The sequence below is a fragment of the Pteropus vampyrus genome, unplaced genomic scaffold (genome assembly GCF_000151845.1).
Source record: "Pteropus vampyrus isolate Shadow unplaced genomic scaffold, Pvam_2.0 Scaffold177, whole genome shotgun sequence".
In the NCBI taxonomy this organism is placed as follows: domain Eukaryota; kingdom Metazoa; phylum Chordata; class Mammalia; order Chiroptera; family Pteropodidae; genus Pteropus; species Pteropus vampyrus.
In genome coordinates, this window is record NW_011888958.1 from 2,473,559 (window position 1) to 2,489,944 (window position 16,386).

Below are 16,386 nucleotides of genomic sequence, written 5' to 3' on the forward strand. Positions count from 1 at the left end.
CTTATCACATCTACTCCAATACTGCTATTTACTTGGTCTAGGAGGTCACCAAAGCTGAGCCTCTGTAATGTACATATGAATTAACAACCTATCATGTGAGCCGAATGCGAAGTATTTTTGATTTTGTAACAGTCGAGCTCTTTAATAAAACATTGTAATTTCAAATAAATAATCCAATAGTTATAAACTGGTCCCTGATGTAACTTTCCTTAAATATTTCTGGATGATTTACAAGATCATTTAATGATTCCAACTTGAATTACATGAATTCTATGTTGAAATATTTCTAACACGTAAATTAAAAAGAGCTCTTAGATACTATCTTTTGGAAGGGAAAATGATTTTATATGAAATGTTATCAACTCAATTAAAATATAAAAATACCTGAACTATCATCCATAAACCAAAGGAAAACTTTCTCTCAAGCCAAGCAACATTAATTACAGATCAAGATAATGGTTCTCAAATGTAGGTTCTCTTAACTATGGTTAAATGGGTGCCTAGGAATCACCTGTGAACTTGAAAAACTAAAGATTCTTGAGCCCCAATTTCTGAGGATCTGATTCAGTGGGGTGAGGTGGGGCCTGAAATTTTATTTTTTATCTCACAGAACTTTGGAGAAAAGAAGCTTTATACAGTGATTTGGAAAACCTTATATACTGTCAAATATTAAAAAAAAGTAAGACATGGAACAATATATGTTAGTATATATGTTAAATTAAAAAATATTGAAAACTAATGGATAAAAACTATAGACTTATAGAGGCTTATAATATGCATCAGAAAATATCTGGAAAGATAAATAAGAAAGATAAATTAAAAATCCTGGCTTTTCTTCCCTCTTTCAGTAAGGAGATGGTAACAACAGTTACATGGGACTGTGATAAGAAACTTTCACTATATAGCTTTGATTTTTTTAACCTTATAATACATTAGTTTTTAAAAATAAAAAATTTAAAAAACTTCCCAAATGATTTTGATATTCAGCCAGAAATAAAAACTACTGCCATAGGAAAATGAAACATCAGATTTCCAGATAGATGCTAGCAGGCACCTTTGCTACTAACACAGTCACATATATCATCTTCCTAAAATTAATACTGTAAAGACTAAAGTATGAGATTAAACAACAATATTAACAAACTTACCTGGAGGTACAGGTGGAGGAAAGCCAGGAAACTGTGGGGGTGGGATCCCTGGTGGGAGTGCTGGGATTCCCATGGGAGGGCGATTCAAATGAGGGGGGAAAGACATTCTTACTGCAGCAGTCTAAAAAAAGAAACAACAAATCATTTTATTTGAAAACTTTACAATTTGATATGCCTGGTTTGTTTGCCTTCATTTTTAGAGTATCTGCAAAATTCTAAAGTTTTCTTACCCAAAGGAGTTGGCAAAGACCCTCTTTTCTCTGTCTGTCCATTGAGAATTTTTAAAACTTAGATCTTTTCTAAAATAAGTTCCCAAAATGTACACGATCTAAGTTCAGGATAGACTCCTACAATCATATGGGAATACATATAAAGGAAGAAAAAAATTTTGAGGTTCAGTTAATATCCAAAAATTAAATACCAAACATCAACGATCGTTTTAAACCAAACTCAGAATCCAGGAAGGTATCTAACGCTTATTTTTAAAGTGTTCTGATGTATTCATTTTTTAATACATATCAGCACCTTTCGGAAAACTAACGAAGTTACACAGTATTTTTTGATTCAATGTTGGCCATTTCCTCAAATACCAATGACTGTCTCAGTGAACTATAAACCTGAGGGGGGAAATCTTCTCACATTAGGTTACATATAGTAACCATTCAAATATAAAGAGAACATAAATTTGAGACAATGAAAAAAGTCATAATTTTTCTTAAAATTAAAAGCAAACCCCTTAACCATTCTTGAATGAAATTCGATAAATGAATGAAATTCAAGAATCAGATGCTAGCATTTGACAGATTTAAAAACACAAGAACAAACTGAACTGTTTCCCCTGGTTTGTGATATTACTACTTAAAATTATTTTTCACTTTGTTAAACAAATGTTAGGTATCTAAGACTTTTCCTCCCCCCCCCCAATTGTATATTTTCCTCAACATATTCTGTGGTCCACATCTATTGGAAAAGTAGAAAAAACAAAGGTAGGATGTCCCTGGTGGATTCTACGCACCATTTAAAAAGCAGCCAAAATAAGTAGCCTGATCACATAAGCAGTGATTTGATCAACAGGATATTTTTGCTGGACACTAGGAAAAAAATCCCCCCACCTATACTCTATAACTGAAGGAGTTTAGAGTTGTTAAAAGCTTTTAAAAGATGTCTCTACTATTTTCTTTTTTGTTTTATATATTGTTTTACTCACCCTTCAGAAGAGAGAAGATAAAAAGTGCATGTCTTCCACTTCCTCGCCCCCTAATCCCAACAGTTTGGTATATATCGTTGCATTCTTCTAAATATCTCTCTATACACAAACTAATATATAATCATTTGTGTTTTTCTGCAAACAATATAATCATACTATATTGTTATGTGCATTTCTCCCTCCTTATCATTAACATCTTTGTCAGTTCTTAAAGTTCTATTCCATTCTTTATAAGGCAGTTAAATATTATAATACAGACATACAATAATTATTCAACCAACATTAATGGTTGGCTCCACATTTTACCTCTTACAAATGCTTTTGGACAAACCGGACATGCAACTCTATGCACCTGTGCAAGTAATTGTATAATACAGATTAGTACTGTGTATATCCACACTTTACCTCTAAACCATCCTCCAAAACTAGTGTACAAATTTATATTCCAACCATCAGTATATGAGTATGACCTTTGCTCATATCTCCACCATTGCTAGAATAAATCAGTGTTTAATTATAACAATCTGAGAGGTAAAAAAAAACTTTCAGTTTGCATTCCCCTAATCACATATGAGGTTAATTTCTTTTTACCTGTTTATTAGATATTACTTTAAAATAGTCTTAGAAAAGCATGTTCTTCATGCTCACAGCTGTTCTTCTGACTTAGGGCAGTAAAATATTCTATAAAATCTAAACTTTGATTTCAGAAAACACAATAATATTTAAAATATTTAGAAAGTTTTACAGGTAAAGTAAATTCCTAGGATGAGTTCATTCATATACTTAGCAAATAGGGTACTGGAAATGCTTTAAAAAAATAAGTAGGTATTAGCATACATTAGAAACACAAAATGCAACCAATTTAAGATTGTAAATGTGTAATATTTTTAAATAATTCTTTTGCAATACTTTATGGTCAAAAATAAAAACAAATACTCTTTAAGGAAGGGGGCAGAAGTCTATCTCCTTTTAAAACAGAGAGGGCTACTGTCCTACTTACAGAAGCTCTTGTATTATAATACTCTATCTCAGCACTTTCTTAGGAGGGCAGTTGGTATTAATACCTGTTGAATAAATGAATGAATCAGTAAACAAATGAATTCTGAGGACCTCATTAACCAAATTTATTAAGAAGCTCCCACGCTAGTAATGGATGACCCAGTGCCTATCCTCATAATGGTTACAAAGATTAGGCCACGAATTCATCTTTAGAATCACTTTCTCCCAAGTATTAGATATAAGTATTTTTTAAACCCTCTATATTCTTGATGTTTAAACAATCACTATTTCATAGTTTTTAAATATATGTCATTCTGTAAAGAGTTAACCAGATTATGTTTAATTTTAGTTTATGCCAATATGCTCATTCCATTCACATCTAATTTTTCTATGAAATATTTCCCTTTTACTTTCAATCGTTCAAAACTTGCTTATTCATAGGCTGAACTTCAAAGGGGAAGGTTATTTTAATAAGGTAATGATTCTATGGAAATCCAGAAAACAAATATTTCTGGTGATCTCCGATAAAGATTAGTGTTCACTCTAAACATCCTAAAATGAGAGTATCAACCACTTATTTCAACAGTTTTATGTATTTTGACATATGTGAAAATGATTAAGAATAAACTTTAAAACCATAACAAAGCTTATTAGATTGTACTTATAGTTGATAAATTGTAAAATTCTCTTATAAAAAATTATATAGATATTCCAAGTTGGTACTTTGCAGAATGAGATTGGGAAGAGAGCTAGGGAGTGCATTTATTTAAATACCGTGGTCAGACCTCACTAAGAAAGAAATATTTGAACAAAGACTTGAAAAAGGATGAGGTAGGAAGCCCTATTCATACCTGGGGGCAATGGCCTCCCAAGCAAAGGAAACAGCAAACATAAAGAACTTGAGATGGGTATGGAATGTTTGTTTGGGGAAGAAGAACAAGGCCAACAGCTAGAGCAGAGTATGAGAGAAAAGTCAGAGATAAATGCTGAGTATCACTTGGGGAGGGAGTTCAGAGAGTATAGGGCTTTACAGGCCACTGTAAAATTTTTGGTTTTTACTCTAAATAAGATGGGAAACATCTGAAGGCTTTTTATTTGACTTACATTTTAATAGTGTTACTGGCCACTGTTAAGACTGGAGAACAAAGGTAGAAGCAAAAGACTACAGCAATAATCCACACAAGAAAAGGTGGCCTGAAACAGGTAGTAGTAAAGTGTTAACAAGTTTTGTTAGAGTCTGGATATACTATGAAGGTAACCAATTGCTGAGGGAGTGTGTGTGGGGTTTAAGAAAGAGGTGCAGTGTTTATTTTTTTTATTATCATTGAAATAATTTAGTAGTGCTTTACTTTTAGAAGGTTCAAAGCATTTTTACCTTCTAAGTATGACACTTTATGTCCCAAAGTAACAAAAACAAGAACCTATGATGGAAGCTCTCATGCTATCTCTAGTGTGGCAATGGTCATACAAGTTTATGCATTTGTCAAAGTCCACTGAAATTAAAATAGGAGCATTTTATTGCATATAAATTGTATCTCAATAAATTTAGTCCCCCCCCCAAACACTTCTAATTCGTATAAGCATTCTTCCATTGCAGATTTATTGCGATAGAAACAAAATACTGTACCAAGAATGGATTTACAGGCTAACCCTAACAGGACACTGTGTGCCAAATTTCTGAAATTTTAAGAGGTAAATCAACCAATGGATTCTCCTCAGCAAACACTCATATACAACTTATTCATTCACTCAATAAATCTATATAGTTCTGATTACATGTCAGATTCCTTCTTAAGATTTTTATTAGCTATGAAAGAGCGAATTTTATATTACTATATAGTTATAAACCAGTCCATTTACTCTACACTGAATATAAATGACTATTAGTGTAGCATGCACTGTTTCCTGCTCTCCTTACAGCCTAGAACAGGGGTCCCCAACCCCTGGGCCTATTAAGAACTGGGCTGCACAGCAGGAGGTGAGCAATGCGCTAGCAAGCAAAGTTTCACATGTATCTGCAGCCACTCCCAAGCGTTAGCATCACCACCTCTATCTCAGATCAGGCATGAGATTCTCATAGGAGAGTACCAGTCCATGGTGCCAAAAAGGTTAAGGAACCCCGGGGTAAAAGGGACTGACATAGATGCCCCGGCCTAAGCAAAGCCCTTCAAAACATCATTTCTCAAACTGAATTTCCAAGAACCGAGTCTTTAGAAACTATTCCTAGGAAAAAGTGTTCCATGTCCAAATGGGAAATGCTTGATTAACAAAAAGTGCCTTTCACAGGAAAGCTTTTCAGATGTATGAAAATGCTTAAGTGTTCTGAGTTTCCAAAAAGGGAGCTGATCTTTTTCTGAGATTTCCACTTTGCTCTTTTACCATTTCCAATTATTAAAAAAGCAACATTATCTATAGAGAAAGATTAGTAGTGATTCGAGTTGGGGGTGCAAACAGGAAACAGGGATCCTTTTGGAATAACAGTTGCACAACTCCATACATTTACTAAAAAAAAAAAAATCACTGAATTGTACATTTTCAGTGACTGAATTTTATGTCAATTACACTTTAATAATGCTTAAAAAAAAGCAATACCAATTCAGTAGATTATCTAATACCATATCAATATTAATTTCTTGGTTTTGATCATTGTACTGTTGTTAAAAGAATGTCCTTGTTTTTAGAAAACACACATTTAGAGGTTAAAGAAAACCACATCTGCAACTGGCTAGCAAAACATTTCAGAAGAAAAACTATGGAGAAAAAGAGAAGAGGATAAAGCAAATTGGTAAAATGTTAAGATGTGGGGAATCTGGGTGAAAGATATTTGAGAATTCTTTGTAGTATTCTAATTTTTTTGAAATTTGAAATTATGTCAAAATAAAAAGTTAAAAAACTATCAATAATTCTGGTTAGTGGAAATGTTTTTCATTTTCAAAAATATAGGAAAAAAGCTATTCAAAAACTTTGAGGAATCAAAATTCTTATGAATGGCAGCAGTAGTATCACAAGACTATTAAGAAATTTTAAAAAATACACAGTATATTTTTGTTAAGATCTTAGAAGATTCAATGATTACTTTTGCTCCCAAAGTTATAATATAGTTAATATAATTTCCCCCTGCACATGTATTTTTACACACGTATTTTTTAATTGAGAAAAGTATATAGCTAATTTGTCTGCAGACCAAAAAGCTTGAAAATCTCAAACTTACATTAGGTCAGAAGTAGTTACCCAATGTTAAAATGGACTTATTTTAAAAATATAGAGCCTTAACAAAGTGGAATAAAGATAGCAAACCACAAAATAAAATTAGTCAAAACTATCCTTAATATATAATGCCTACATGCAACAGTGGAACAATAAAAACATTTTCTTCCTAAACGTGCTTTGATATCTATCAAAAAAAAAAAAAAAAAAAAAGTACTACAACAAAAACCCACTCTGGGGACCAAAATAGGAAACTTGGTAACCCCAAGATGATGAATTATTTAATAAAAATAGCAACTAACACTTTTATTTACTTTCATTTACAAAAGCTTTTGACGTACATTATCTCATTTAATCTCCCAAATTACTCGTGTATATGTATTATTCTTTCACAAATGAAGAAGCTGCCTTGTCCAAGAGAACACAATAAGTGGGTGGGGACTCCAAGGTACTGGACTATGCTTAAATTACCAATCCAAAGGCTGGTTTTTCACTGAATAACAATGCCCCTTTCTAGTAATAATAGACCAATGAGAAACTTCTTATTAAGGATTAACTTTGACTTTAAAAGTCTATTCAGACTACACTGGAAGAAATGTTAGAGTCAGAGTTAGGCTCTTGTGTACTTCACTGAAAATTCTTAAAATAACAAATATTGGTTAATGAGTACTAAACACTATGTTATTTGGGTATTGCACTAAGGATTTCACAGACATTTTTCTCAATTCTCAATTCCAATAACCTATGAGGTAGACACTATTATAATCCTTACTTTAAAGATGAAGAATACAACAAAGGCTTTAAATTAGATTCATTATAATGTATAGTATCTACCTGAATCGTGAGAACCTGATGACCAACTGAATGCCTTTCTAGGCTTCTCAATGTTTTTGGAAACAATCTTTTAAAAATTAAAGCCCCCAAGACAATATAAAAATTACTGATACACTACTACCAACGACCTAATTCACAGTACTTCACACTATAGCAGTCTGGTGCAAGAGAAGTCCAATCTCTTCCCTCCTTTTGGTCTGCTCCACTCTGCCCAGTATCAAAATGGCTTTTCTATGGCAATATAAATCCATAATTACATAACTTCAAAGTTATCTTCATATTCCTAGATCTATTTTGAAAAATGTATTTAGAAAGTAATATTTATGATCAAATATGGGTGAGAAAGAAGTAACATATTTTAATGTGGAGCTGGTCATCGCCTAGAATGAATGGGGATATAGTTTACTGTAATCTCCAATGGAGGAAGGTGCAAGACCACAATATTCATCATTATCTTAGACAAGCAAACCAGGAGGGTGCTAAAAAAAAAAAAAAATTAGGCATTAGCTAAATTCGGAGGGAGGGAGGAGTTCAACTCAGCAACGGGCTCTAGATGACCAAAGAGGAAGGGAAAGAAATCCGTTGGTGGCTAGCAGCTCCCTACAGAGTGGGTGCTGGCTGGCTTCTAGACAGAACCTAGGCCAAGTGTGTCCTAGGCCCGGAAAATCCACCATAGGGTTCTGCAGGCTCTGGTTAGAAAAGGGCCTTAGAGAAGAACTCCCCAGGGGCACACCTATCGTTTGGTGGCAAACGTGGAGCCCAGAAAGAACCGAGGCGATTCACTGTGGTGGACCGTGAAAGGAAAAGGGAAAGTGGGCGACAATGCAAAGAGAAAAACCTCTAGCAATAGGTCCGGCCTCCACGGGCTCCTCCTGGGCCCACTGGTTTTCGAGGCCTTAAAGAAGTGAAGAAACCCAAGCCTCGTGCCTGTCCCCTCCCCCACCCAGCCCCCCTCTTCACCCCCATCCCACCCCGGCCCTTTCGGAGCCTCCCCGGCTTTCCTTCCTCCCGTAGCCGAGGTACCCGGTTTCCCAGTTTTCACACGCGTTCAGAGGCGTGAACTCACCCGCCGCTAAGGAAAAGGTACTGTCTTCGCGGCCTTATGGGCTCCAGGTTACGAGTGGGCTCCACCGGTTCGAGGTTTCTGCGCGCCGCTCGCCGGGAGACTGGTTCCGAAGCGACTACTCGCACAGGCCGCAACGCAAACACAGCCGCGCTGCGCGGGGCGCTTCTGGAGGTCTTCCTCTTGCCCGGCATGCACTGCGGCTGGGGGAGTAGAGAGGAGAATCATAGAGAAGAACGCATATAGATAGTCTTCACTCTTGGCTCTGAATCACCACGCCCCGGCGAATAACCATAGAGAAGGAGTCCCCGAATGGGGACTAGAAAGGCTCGAGCTGTAAATTACGACCCACCCTGCCATTTTTGATTGGACCTGATTGAATCTTGTGACTATGCGACGCCATCTTGAGGTCAAGGTTCCGACTGAACGACTGAACACCGCTGAGGATTTTAGAGGATTTCTTATTTTTTGTAGTTTGGGTTTCGGGGAGTAAAACCTTGCTCTGTGGTTCATGGAGGTTCGATGGACTGATATCTGGGTCCCCACCCAGCACCTTAATAGGAACCCCAAGAGCTGATCTTTTCCTAGAAAACAACTACTCTTGATCCCAACAGACCTGGCGGTGGTGGGGTTTTTGTTTTTTAAGTACACATGCACAAAAGCTTTTGCGCACTGTAGGGCCAAAGAGGTAGTTAGATGTTTGAAATAACCTAAACCGACCTGTAAAAACATTTAACACAGCTTTCATTCAGTAATGTAAAAAGCTAAAAGGAACCTCATTAATCAGATTAATGATAATCTAATCACGAATGTTTATCCAATTTATGGTTAATATCTATTTACAGGCCTTTGTTTCTCAACTGCTTGCTTTTCAGAAGGCTTATAATTCGATCAATTTAAGTATTGCCTCCCTAAGTGACTGGTGCTAAGTGCTGGGAGTCAGATTTTATTACTGTCCTGGCGGAGCTGCAAACAGCGCAAAAACAATTGACGAATTCTGATCATTGTATATAAAACTGGAACATACCTATACAATCCCTGTCTGTATTTCCTATTTAATTTTACTCTACAGCACGAATCACCATCTACCGTACTACCTATTTTTCTTACTTACGGTCTGTCTGCTGTTACTCCACTAAAATGTCAACTTAAGGAGTGCAGAGTTTGTTTTGCACACTGCTGTAGCCCCAGCGCCTAAAACAATGCCTGGTACATAGCAAGTGTTCAATAAATATTTGTTGAATGAAAGAAATGATTACATACTGAGTACCGGTAAAACATAAAATGCAGTGGGAGACCAACGAGAAAGGGTATATCATTCCTATTCCTCCTATCTAAAATTTACATTTCTGTTCCCTAACTTTCTTTACCAATGAAGAAGACTAATAATACCTACTCCCCAGAGTTATTGCATGGACTAAATTACCTAATGTATGTGAAAGTACTTTGGTAAAGTGCTAGACAAATGATAACTACCTCTTGCAAATGAAAAGAGCAATTTGTGTTTTTTTTTTTTTTTAACCACCACAGGCGTAAACACAGAAATCCTCTCAAGTTACTCTGTATTCCTTTGTACTGTTAGAAACATTGTACATGAATTCACTTGTATAGTAAAATAAAATCTTGAGGAGAGAGAAATTGTCTCAAGCAGCAGTTTCCTAACTTTCTTCTGGTAAATATTTATGTTGACCTAACATATTCATTCCCTGTCTTTGATAATGGCACTCCAAATTTCTTAAAAGAAGTCATCTTTTCACTACTCCAGATATTTATAGTTTGAATAGCAAATCCTAACCCTAGCCAGACCCCTTAGGACATGGTGATAGACTTATAACCCAATCAAATCCTGGCGATTTAGCCCTTACATTGTACCAGGCACTATTTAAAGCATCTTGCAAATATCAGCAACTTTATCTTCACAGCAGCCCTCCAAAGTAGGAACTATTGTTACACAGATAAAGAAACTAAGGCTTGGAGAGGTTAAATAAATTACCCAAAGTTATACAAATAGTGAGTGATGGAGTCTGGTTCCTCAGTCCATGCTCTCAACTATTACTCTATGCTGCTTCATCAGGAATAATGCTAAGAAAAAAAAAAAAAGAAGATGGAGGAAGGGGGTGGCCATCTTTTCCATTTAAACAAGGGAGATGTTAAGCTTGGAACTGGTGGGGGCAGGGGGATGGTAAGGATAAAACCATCACAAAATGAAGCAGAGGTAAGAGACGGTGGGAGGTGGGAAATTTTTTACAATATCATTTGAGAACATGGTTTCAGTCATTCTTGAAGCCAGATATCCTTCTAGGCTTCTTGGTATCTAAACCAATAAATGCCTTTTCCTAAATCAGTTTGAACTAGGTTTCTGTCTTTTCAAAAGAAAGAACCATAAATGAGACACTTGTATATACTTGTAATAGACAGGCCAAGCCTGTCTATTGATTAGCTTCAATGCCAATCAACCTCCTCCTAAGCCTCACAAGCCCTTGCTGAGGAAAGCAGCTGTAAATAATGAATTTGGATATTGGTAGCCATAGTATATGTATTATAACCCTATTCCTATGGCCATATCTCACCCAACTAGTCAGCAGCAGATCATGGAACTTGTGAGAAAAACAATGTTTAGCTGGACCAGGGAGATCCTCCCAAGAATTTAAACTGGATGTGATGATAAACTGAATAGTAGAGCCAATGAATTGATAGCAAAATAAAACTGCAGTGGTAGATGATAGAGTTGGTGAATCATGTCAACAACAGGTCACTAGAACAGGTACCTTTGTGGCCTAGATTGGAAAGAGGAAATTATTTAAATCTCATCAAGGCACGTGAGCTGTCATCAGAACTACTTTAGCTAATGGGGCGGGGGGCGGGTATCCCAGTGAAGATCCAGTCTCTCAGAGGCCCAGCTATGTAGCTTCAGTTCCTGCTTCATCATTTCAGGATACATACCACTATGTGATAATCAGGTTTCTCATAGTCTCCCTATTGGACATTGAGTTACTTCAAGGAAGAGATCATGGTTTATTTACCTTTAAATGGCCATGCTAAACACATAATTGTCACAAAATTAATATTTGACTTAAAAAATCACAGCACATCTTTAAAATATAGCAGAATAATTTTAAATAGCCAGATATCAATTAGTTTTCCTCTACATCTCTGCCTTGAGCTCCAATTTAGGCTATTTTGTTATCAAGATTCAAACTTCATGTGAATTTAAACTGCTGCCACTTGGCATTATTAAAGTACTTGTGTAATTATAGAAGATAGGCATTTAGACGTTCTAAAGTTATCAAAAACCAAGTAATCATACTGGGTGGAAGAGGAAGTGGGTGTAAAAAAGGGCAATTTTCCATATAAAGTGATGAGTTAGACTATGCTTTTGGTTGTAAAGAAGAGATATTCGAGTAGTTTAAAAAATGGAGGGTTGTTGAAATATAATGACAGAAATATGCAAAATATTGGTAGCAGCACTTAGTTTAGCCTGTGGATCTGAGGAAGTCAGAGAAGTCTTCCAGGAGGAAGCATTATTCTGAGCTATGTTTTAACCAGGACTGCAAAGGGCAAACAAATATTGAATATGCTCCCCTCCATTGTAATCATAGAAATGCTAATACCATAGTGAGATGTCATATTAAAACCATTTTACTGGTGAAAATTAAGAAGTCTGATGGTACAAGAGTATAGAATAATAGGAACACTTAGGCAATGCTGGCAGAAGTCTGTATTGGTACAACTACTTTGGCATAGCCTAGAAAAATAAAGCATGATCCAGCAGTTCCACTCTTACTATTATATTATATAGAGAAATTTTCACATATATGGACCAAGAAACATGTTTGAGAATGTCCATGGCACCATTATTCATAAAGGAAAAATGTCTGACAATAGATAAACATGTTTTCAAAACGTCACCTATTTATATAAAGATGGAATTAATAAACTACAGTTACACATGAGATGTTGAGTGAAAAAAGTGAGTCGGAAAAAAAAAGCAAGTCAGAAATCTATGTATTTTATGATACCATTATAATGATTAAAAAATTGGCATTAATAATAATCTATCGTTTAAAGAAACACGCATATATGATAAAACTATATATATTTAAAAACCAAAGAAATAATTAATTGAAAATTCAGGGTAGTGGTTTCCTCTTAGAGTTATCTCTCTTTTGGAGGGAGCAAAGGTAATGAAACTGGTAAAAAACATATAGGTAACCTCAATGTTTTTGGCAATGCTATAGCTCATCAATTCAGTGGTGAGTTTACTGGTTTTCATTTTATTATTATGATTCATAATTTACATATGTATTATACATATTTTCAATGTAGCAAATATTATATAAGTTTTAAATAAATTAAAAATAAATTATGCAACCATATCCATATATACTTATAGAAGCATATGATTTTATTTTGCTCTTTAAATTTTTACATAAATGGAATCAGAGTTATTCAACTTTCACTTAGTAAGGCTGTGTTTTTTGTATGTTAAATCCATGTATAATCATTTATGTGAACATAAATCCACGTATGTAAAAATCATTTTAAAAACTGCTACATTGTATTCCATAACAGTTGTGTCATTGTGTACAGATTGGAAAGTTTTCAGAAGCAAGTAACAGACAACCCAAGTGAAACTGGCTTAAATAGTAAGGAAACATTTTGGCTCATCCAGCAGAAAGACTAGCTAGGCTGCCCTTCATTGTTGGGTGATCCAGAGGCTCATTAATTTTATCAGAAACAAAGTTCTTCCTGTCTTGCTTTTTTCCTATCTCTCTGTTCTATCAACTACAAATGTAGACCTCATTCTAAGGCTGGTTCCCCTCATGGTCACAGGATGGCTACACTGAGCCTACATGCTTTTTAATTCAGAAGAGAGATTAAGTAGATTTCACTCCCAGAAGGTCAAGGGAGAACATTCTAGAAGCCCCAGGAACTTGAATTGAATCACACCCTAAGCTGAGGTTCTTACTCTTGCCTTAGAAAATCATTGGCGAGATAGATGCAATTACCCTTAGACAGGCCTATCCCTTGAGCTAAGGGTAAGGTCAGTTTCTCCAAAACCCAAAGTCTGTGCTGAGGAAAGGTGGATATTTGAACAAAATCAGAATTGTTAGAAAAGAGGAAGAGGGAAATGGATACTGAGAAGGCAACTATCATCCACTAAACAGTTTATTTAATCAGTCCTTTTTTTATGGACATTTGTTTCCAATTCATACGCAGGAGGATATCTAGGAGTGGAAAGGCAAAGCAGAAGAGTATGCTAATTTCTAAATTTGAATAGATATTACAAAATAGTTCTTCAAAAGGGCTATGCCAAGTACACATTTCCACAAATGTGTACTTGGCATAGCCCTTTAGTCTCTCTAATGGGAGACAATGACATTTAATTTACTGTAACTTCCATTTCCTTGACATCCGCTAGTGAAGGTATTTCTTCCGATAGCTGTTATCTGAACCTAGTCTCTTCCAATCCAGTGAAACTACATTTACCTTTTTGCTAAGTCCAGTGTACATTTTTCAGCCTTTATCTTATTTCACTCCTTAGCATTTAACACTCCTGACCATCACACTTTGACAAATCCTGTCTTCTGTGTCTCACACTCTTCCTCCTACCACTCCGCTTCCTCCTTCTCAGTGTCCTTGGGAGCTTTCTCTTATGCTCATGCTTTAAAATGTTGGTCTTCCTCAGGGTCCTGTTGCAAACCTTCCTCTCCTCTTACTCTAAGTGACTCCACAGTAGACTCATCTACTCTTAGGGCTTTAACAACCATCTATTCCCAGATCTACATCTTGAGCTTAGATTACTTGAGTTCTCTTTCTTATTGGCCAGCTACCTACAGGGGTGTTCTTTTTTTTTTTTGAAGTAAATTTACATGAAATTCACTGTTTAAAACATTTTTCAGTGTACAATTTAGTGGCTTTTAGTATATTCACAATATTGTACAACAATCGCCACTAATTCCAGAACATTTTCATCACCCTTAATAGAAGCTCTATACACATCAAACAGTCACTCCCTATTATCCACTTTCTACAGCCCCTGGCAACCACTAATTGGTTTTCTGTCCCTATAGATTTGCCTATTCTGGGCACTTTCTATAAATGAAATCATAGTATATGTAGCCTTTTGTGTCTGGCTTCTTTCACTTAGCATGTTTTTAAGGTTTATTCATTTTGTACCATGCGACAGTACTTCACTCCTATTTACGGCTGGATAATATGCTCTTGTATGGATATGCCACCATGAATAGTGGTACTATGTATATTTGAGTACAAGTTTGCTTTTTTTTTTTTTTGATAATATGTTTTCAATTCTCTTTAATATATGGCTAGGAGTGGAATTGCAGGATCACATTGTACTTCTGTTTAACTTTTTAAGGAAATGACAAACTTTTCCATAGCAGCTACACCATTTTACATTCCCATCAGCAAAGTTCGAAGATTCCAATTTGCCCACATCATTATCAACACTTGTTATTCTGTTTTTCCTCTAATTATACTGGTCCTACTGGGTTTGAAATGATAGCTCATTGGGGTTTTGATTTGCATTTCTCTAATGACTAATGATGTTGAGCATCTTTTGATGCACTTGTTAGCTATTTGTATATCTTCTTTGGAGAATATCTATTTAAATTATTTGACCATTTTTAATTGGGTTATTTGACTTTTTATTAAGTTTTAAGGGTTCTTTATGTATTCTGAATATTAGACCCTTATCAGATATACTATTTGCAAATATATTTTTTTCCACTCTTTGGGTTATCTTTTCACTTTCTTCATAGTCTAATTTGAAGCACAAGTTTTTAATTTTGAAGAGGTTCAATTTACCTAGTTTTTCTTTGCTTGTGCTTTTGGTGTCATATTTTAAAAACTGTTAACCTAATCTAAGGTGTTTTAGTCTGTTCAGGCTGCAAAAACAGAATACCACAGATTGGGTAGCTTATAAACAAAAATTTATTGCTCACAGTTCTGGCTAGAAGTCCAAGATCAGGGTGCCAGTGGTCAGGTGACAGCCTTCTTCCAGGTCACAGACTTATTGTAGCCTCACATGGTACAAGAGGCAAGGGAGCTGTGTGGAATCCCATTTGTGAGTGCTCCATCCTCATGACCCGATCATCTCTCAAAGGCCCCACCTACTAATAGCATCGCCTTTGGGATTTAGGATTTTTTCTTTTTTCTTTCTTTCTTTTTATTATTATTTACGCCTACAGCACCTGGTCTTCCTAAGTGGTCTCCCATCCAAGTACTAACCAGGCTTGACTCTGCTTAGCTTCCACGATCAGACAGGATTGGGCTTATTAAGGGTGGCATGGCTGTAGACCATGGACCATGGCTCCACTGGGGCATGAATCCAGGACCTTCTGCATGTAAAGCAGACATGCTTACTGCTACACAATGGAACCATGTCCAGGATTTAGGATTTCAACATTTAAATTTGGGGGAAACACAAACATTCACAACATGAGGATTTATACCTGTATTTTTTTGTAAAAGTTTTATAATTTTAGCTCTTACATTTAGGTATTGGATTCATTTGAGTTAATTGTTGTATATATTGTGAAACAGAGGTCCAAATTCACTCTTTTGCATGTAGATATCCAGTTATCCCAGCATTAGTTGTTGAAAAGACTACTCTTTTCCCTATTGAATAGTCTTGAAACCCTTGTCAAAAATCAACCGACCATAAATGGATGAGTTTAATTATGGACTCTCAATTCTATTCCATAGATCTACGTTTCTATCCTTATACCTGTACAACACTGTTTTTGATCACTATAGCTTTATTATCAGTTTTGAAATCAGGAAGTATGAGTCTTCCAATTTTGTTCTTTACAAGATTGTTTCAACATTGCTATTCAGGGTCCCTTGCAATTCCACATGAATTTTAAGATCAACTGTCTGTTTCTAAAAAAAAAAAAGAAAAGAAA

At 35.6% G+C, this 16,386-nt stretch overlaps 1 protein-coding gene and 1 pseudogene across 3 annotated transcripts in view; both read right to left on the reverse strand.

Moving 5' to 3' along the window:
* RBM25 (RNA binding motif protein 25) overlaps positions 1-8,661 on the reverse strand; it is a 44,405-nt gene extending 35,744 nt beyond the window's left edge. The window contains exons 1-3 of one of the 3 annotated variants that reach the window (XM_011370911.2): positions 8,462-8,661; positions 1,379-1,495; positions 1,149-1,269 (exon numbers count right to left, since the gene is read on the reverse strand). In XM_011370911.2, the coding sequence (XP_011369213.1) occupies positions 1,149-1,269; positions 1,379-1,420 (163 nt within the window). In that variant the 5' untranslated portion in view covers positions 1,421-1,495; positions 8,462-8,661. Of the gene's footprint in view, positions 1-1,148; positions 1,270-1,378; positions 1,496-2,355; positions 2,977-8,461 lie in introns of those variants that run through there. The other 2 variants (XM_011370912.2, XM_011370913.2) reach the window with 2 other exon arrangements.
* A 6,999-nt stretch (positions 8,662-15,660) lies between these two features.
* LOC111746143 lies at positions 15,661-15,779 on the reverse strand (annotated as a pseudogene).
* Positions 15,780-16,386: the final 607 nt, after the last annotated feature.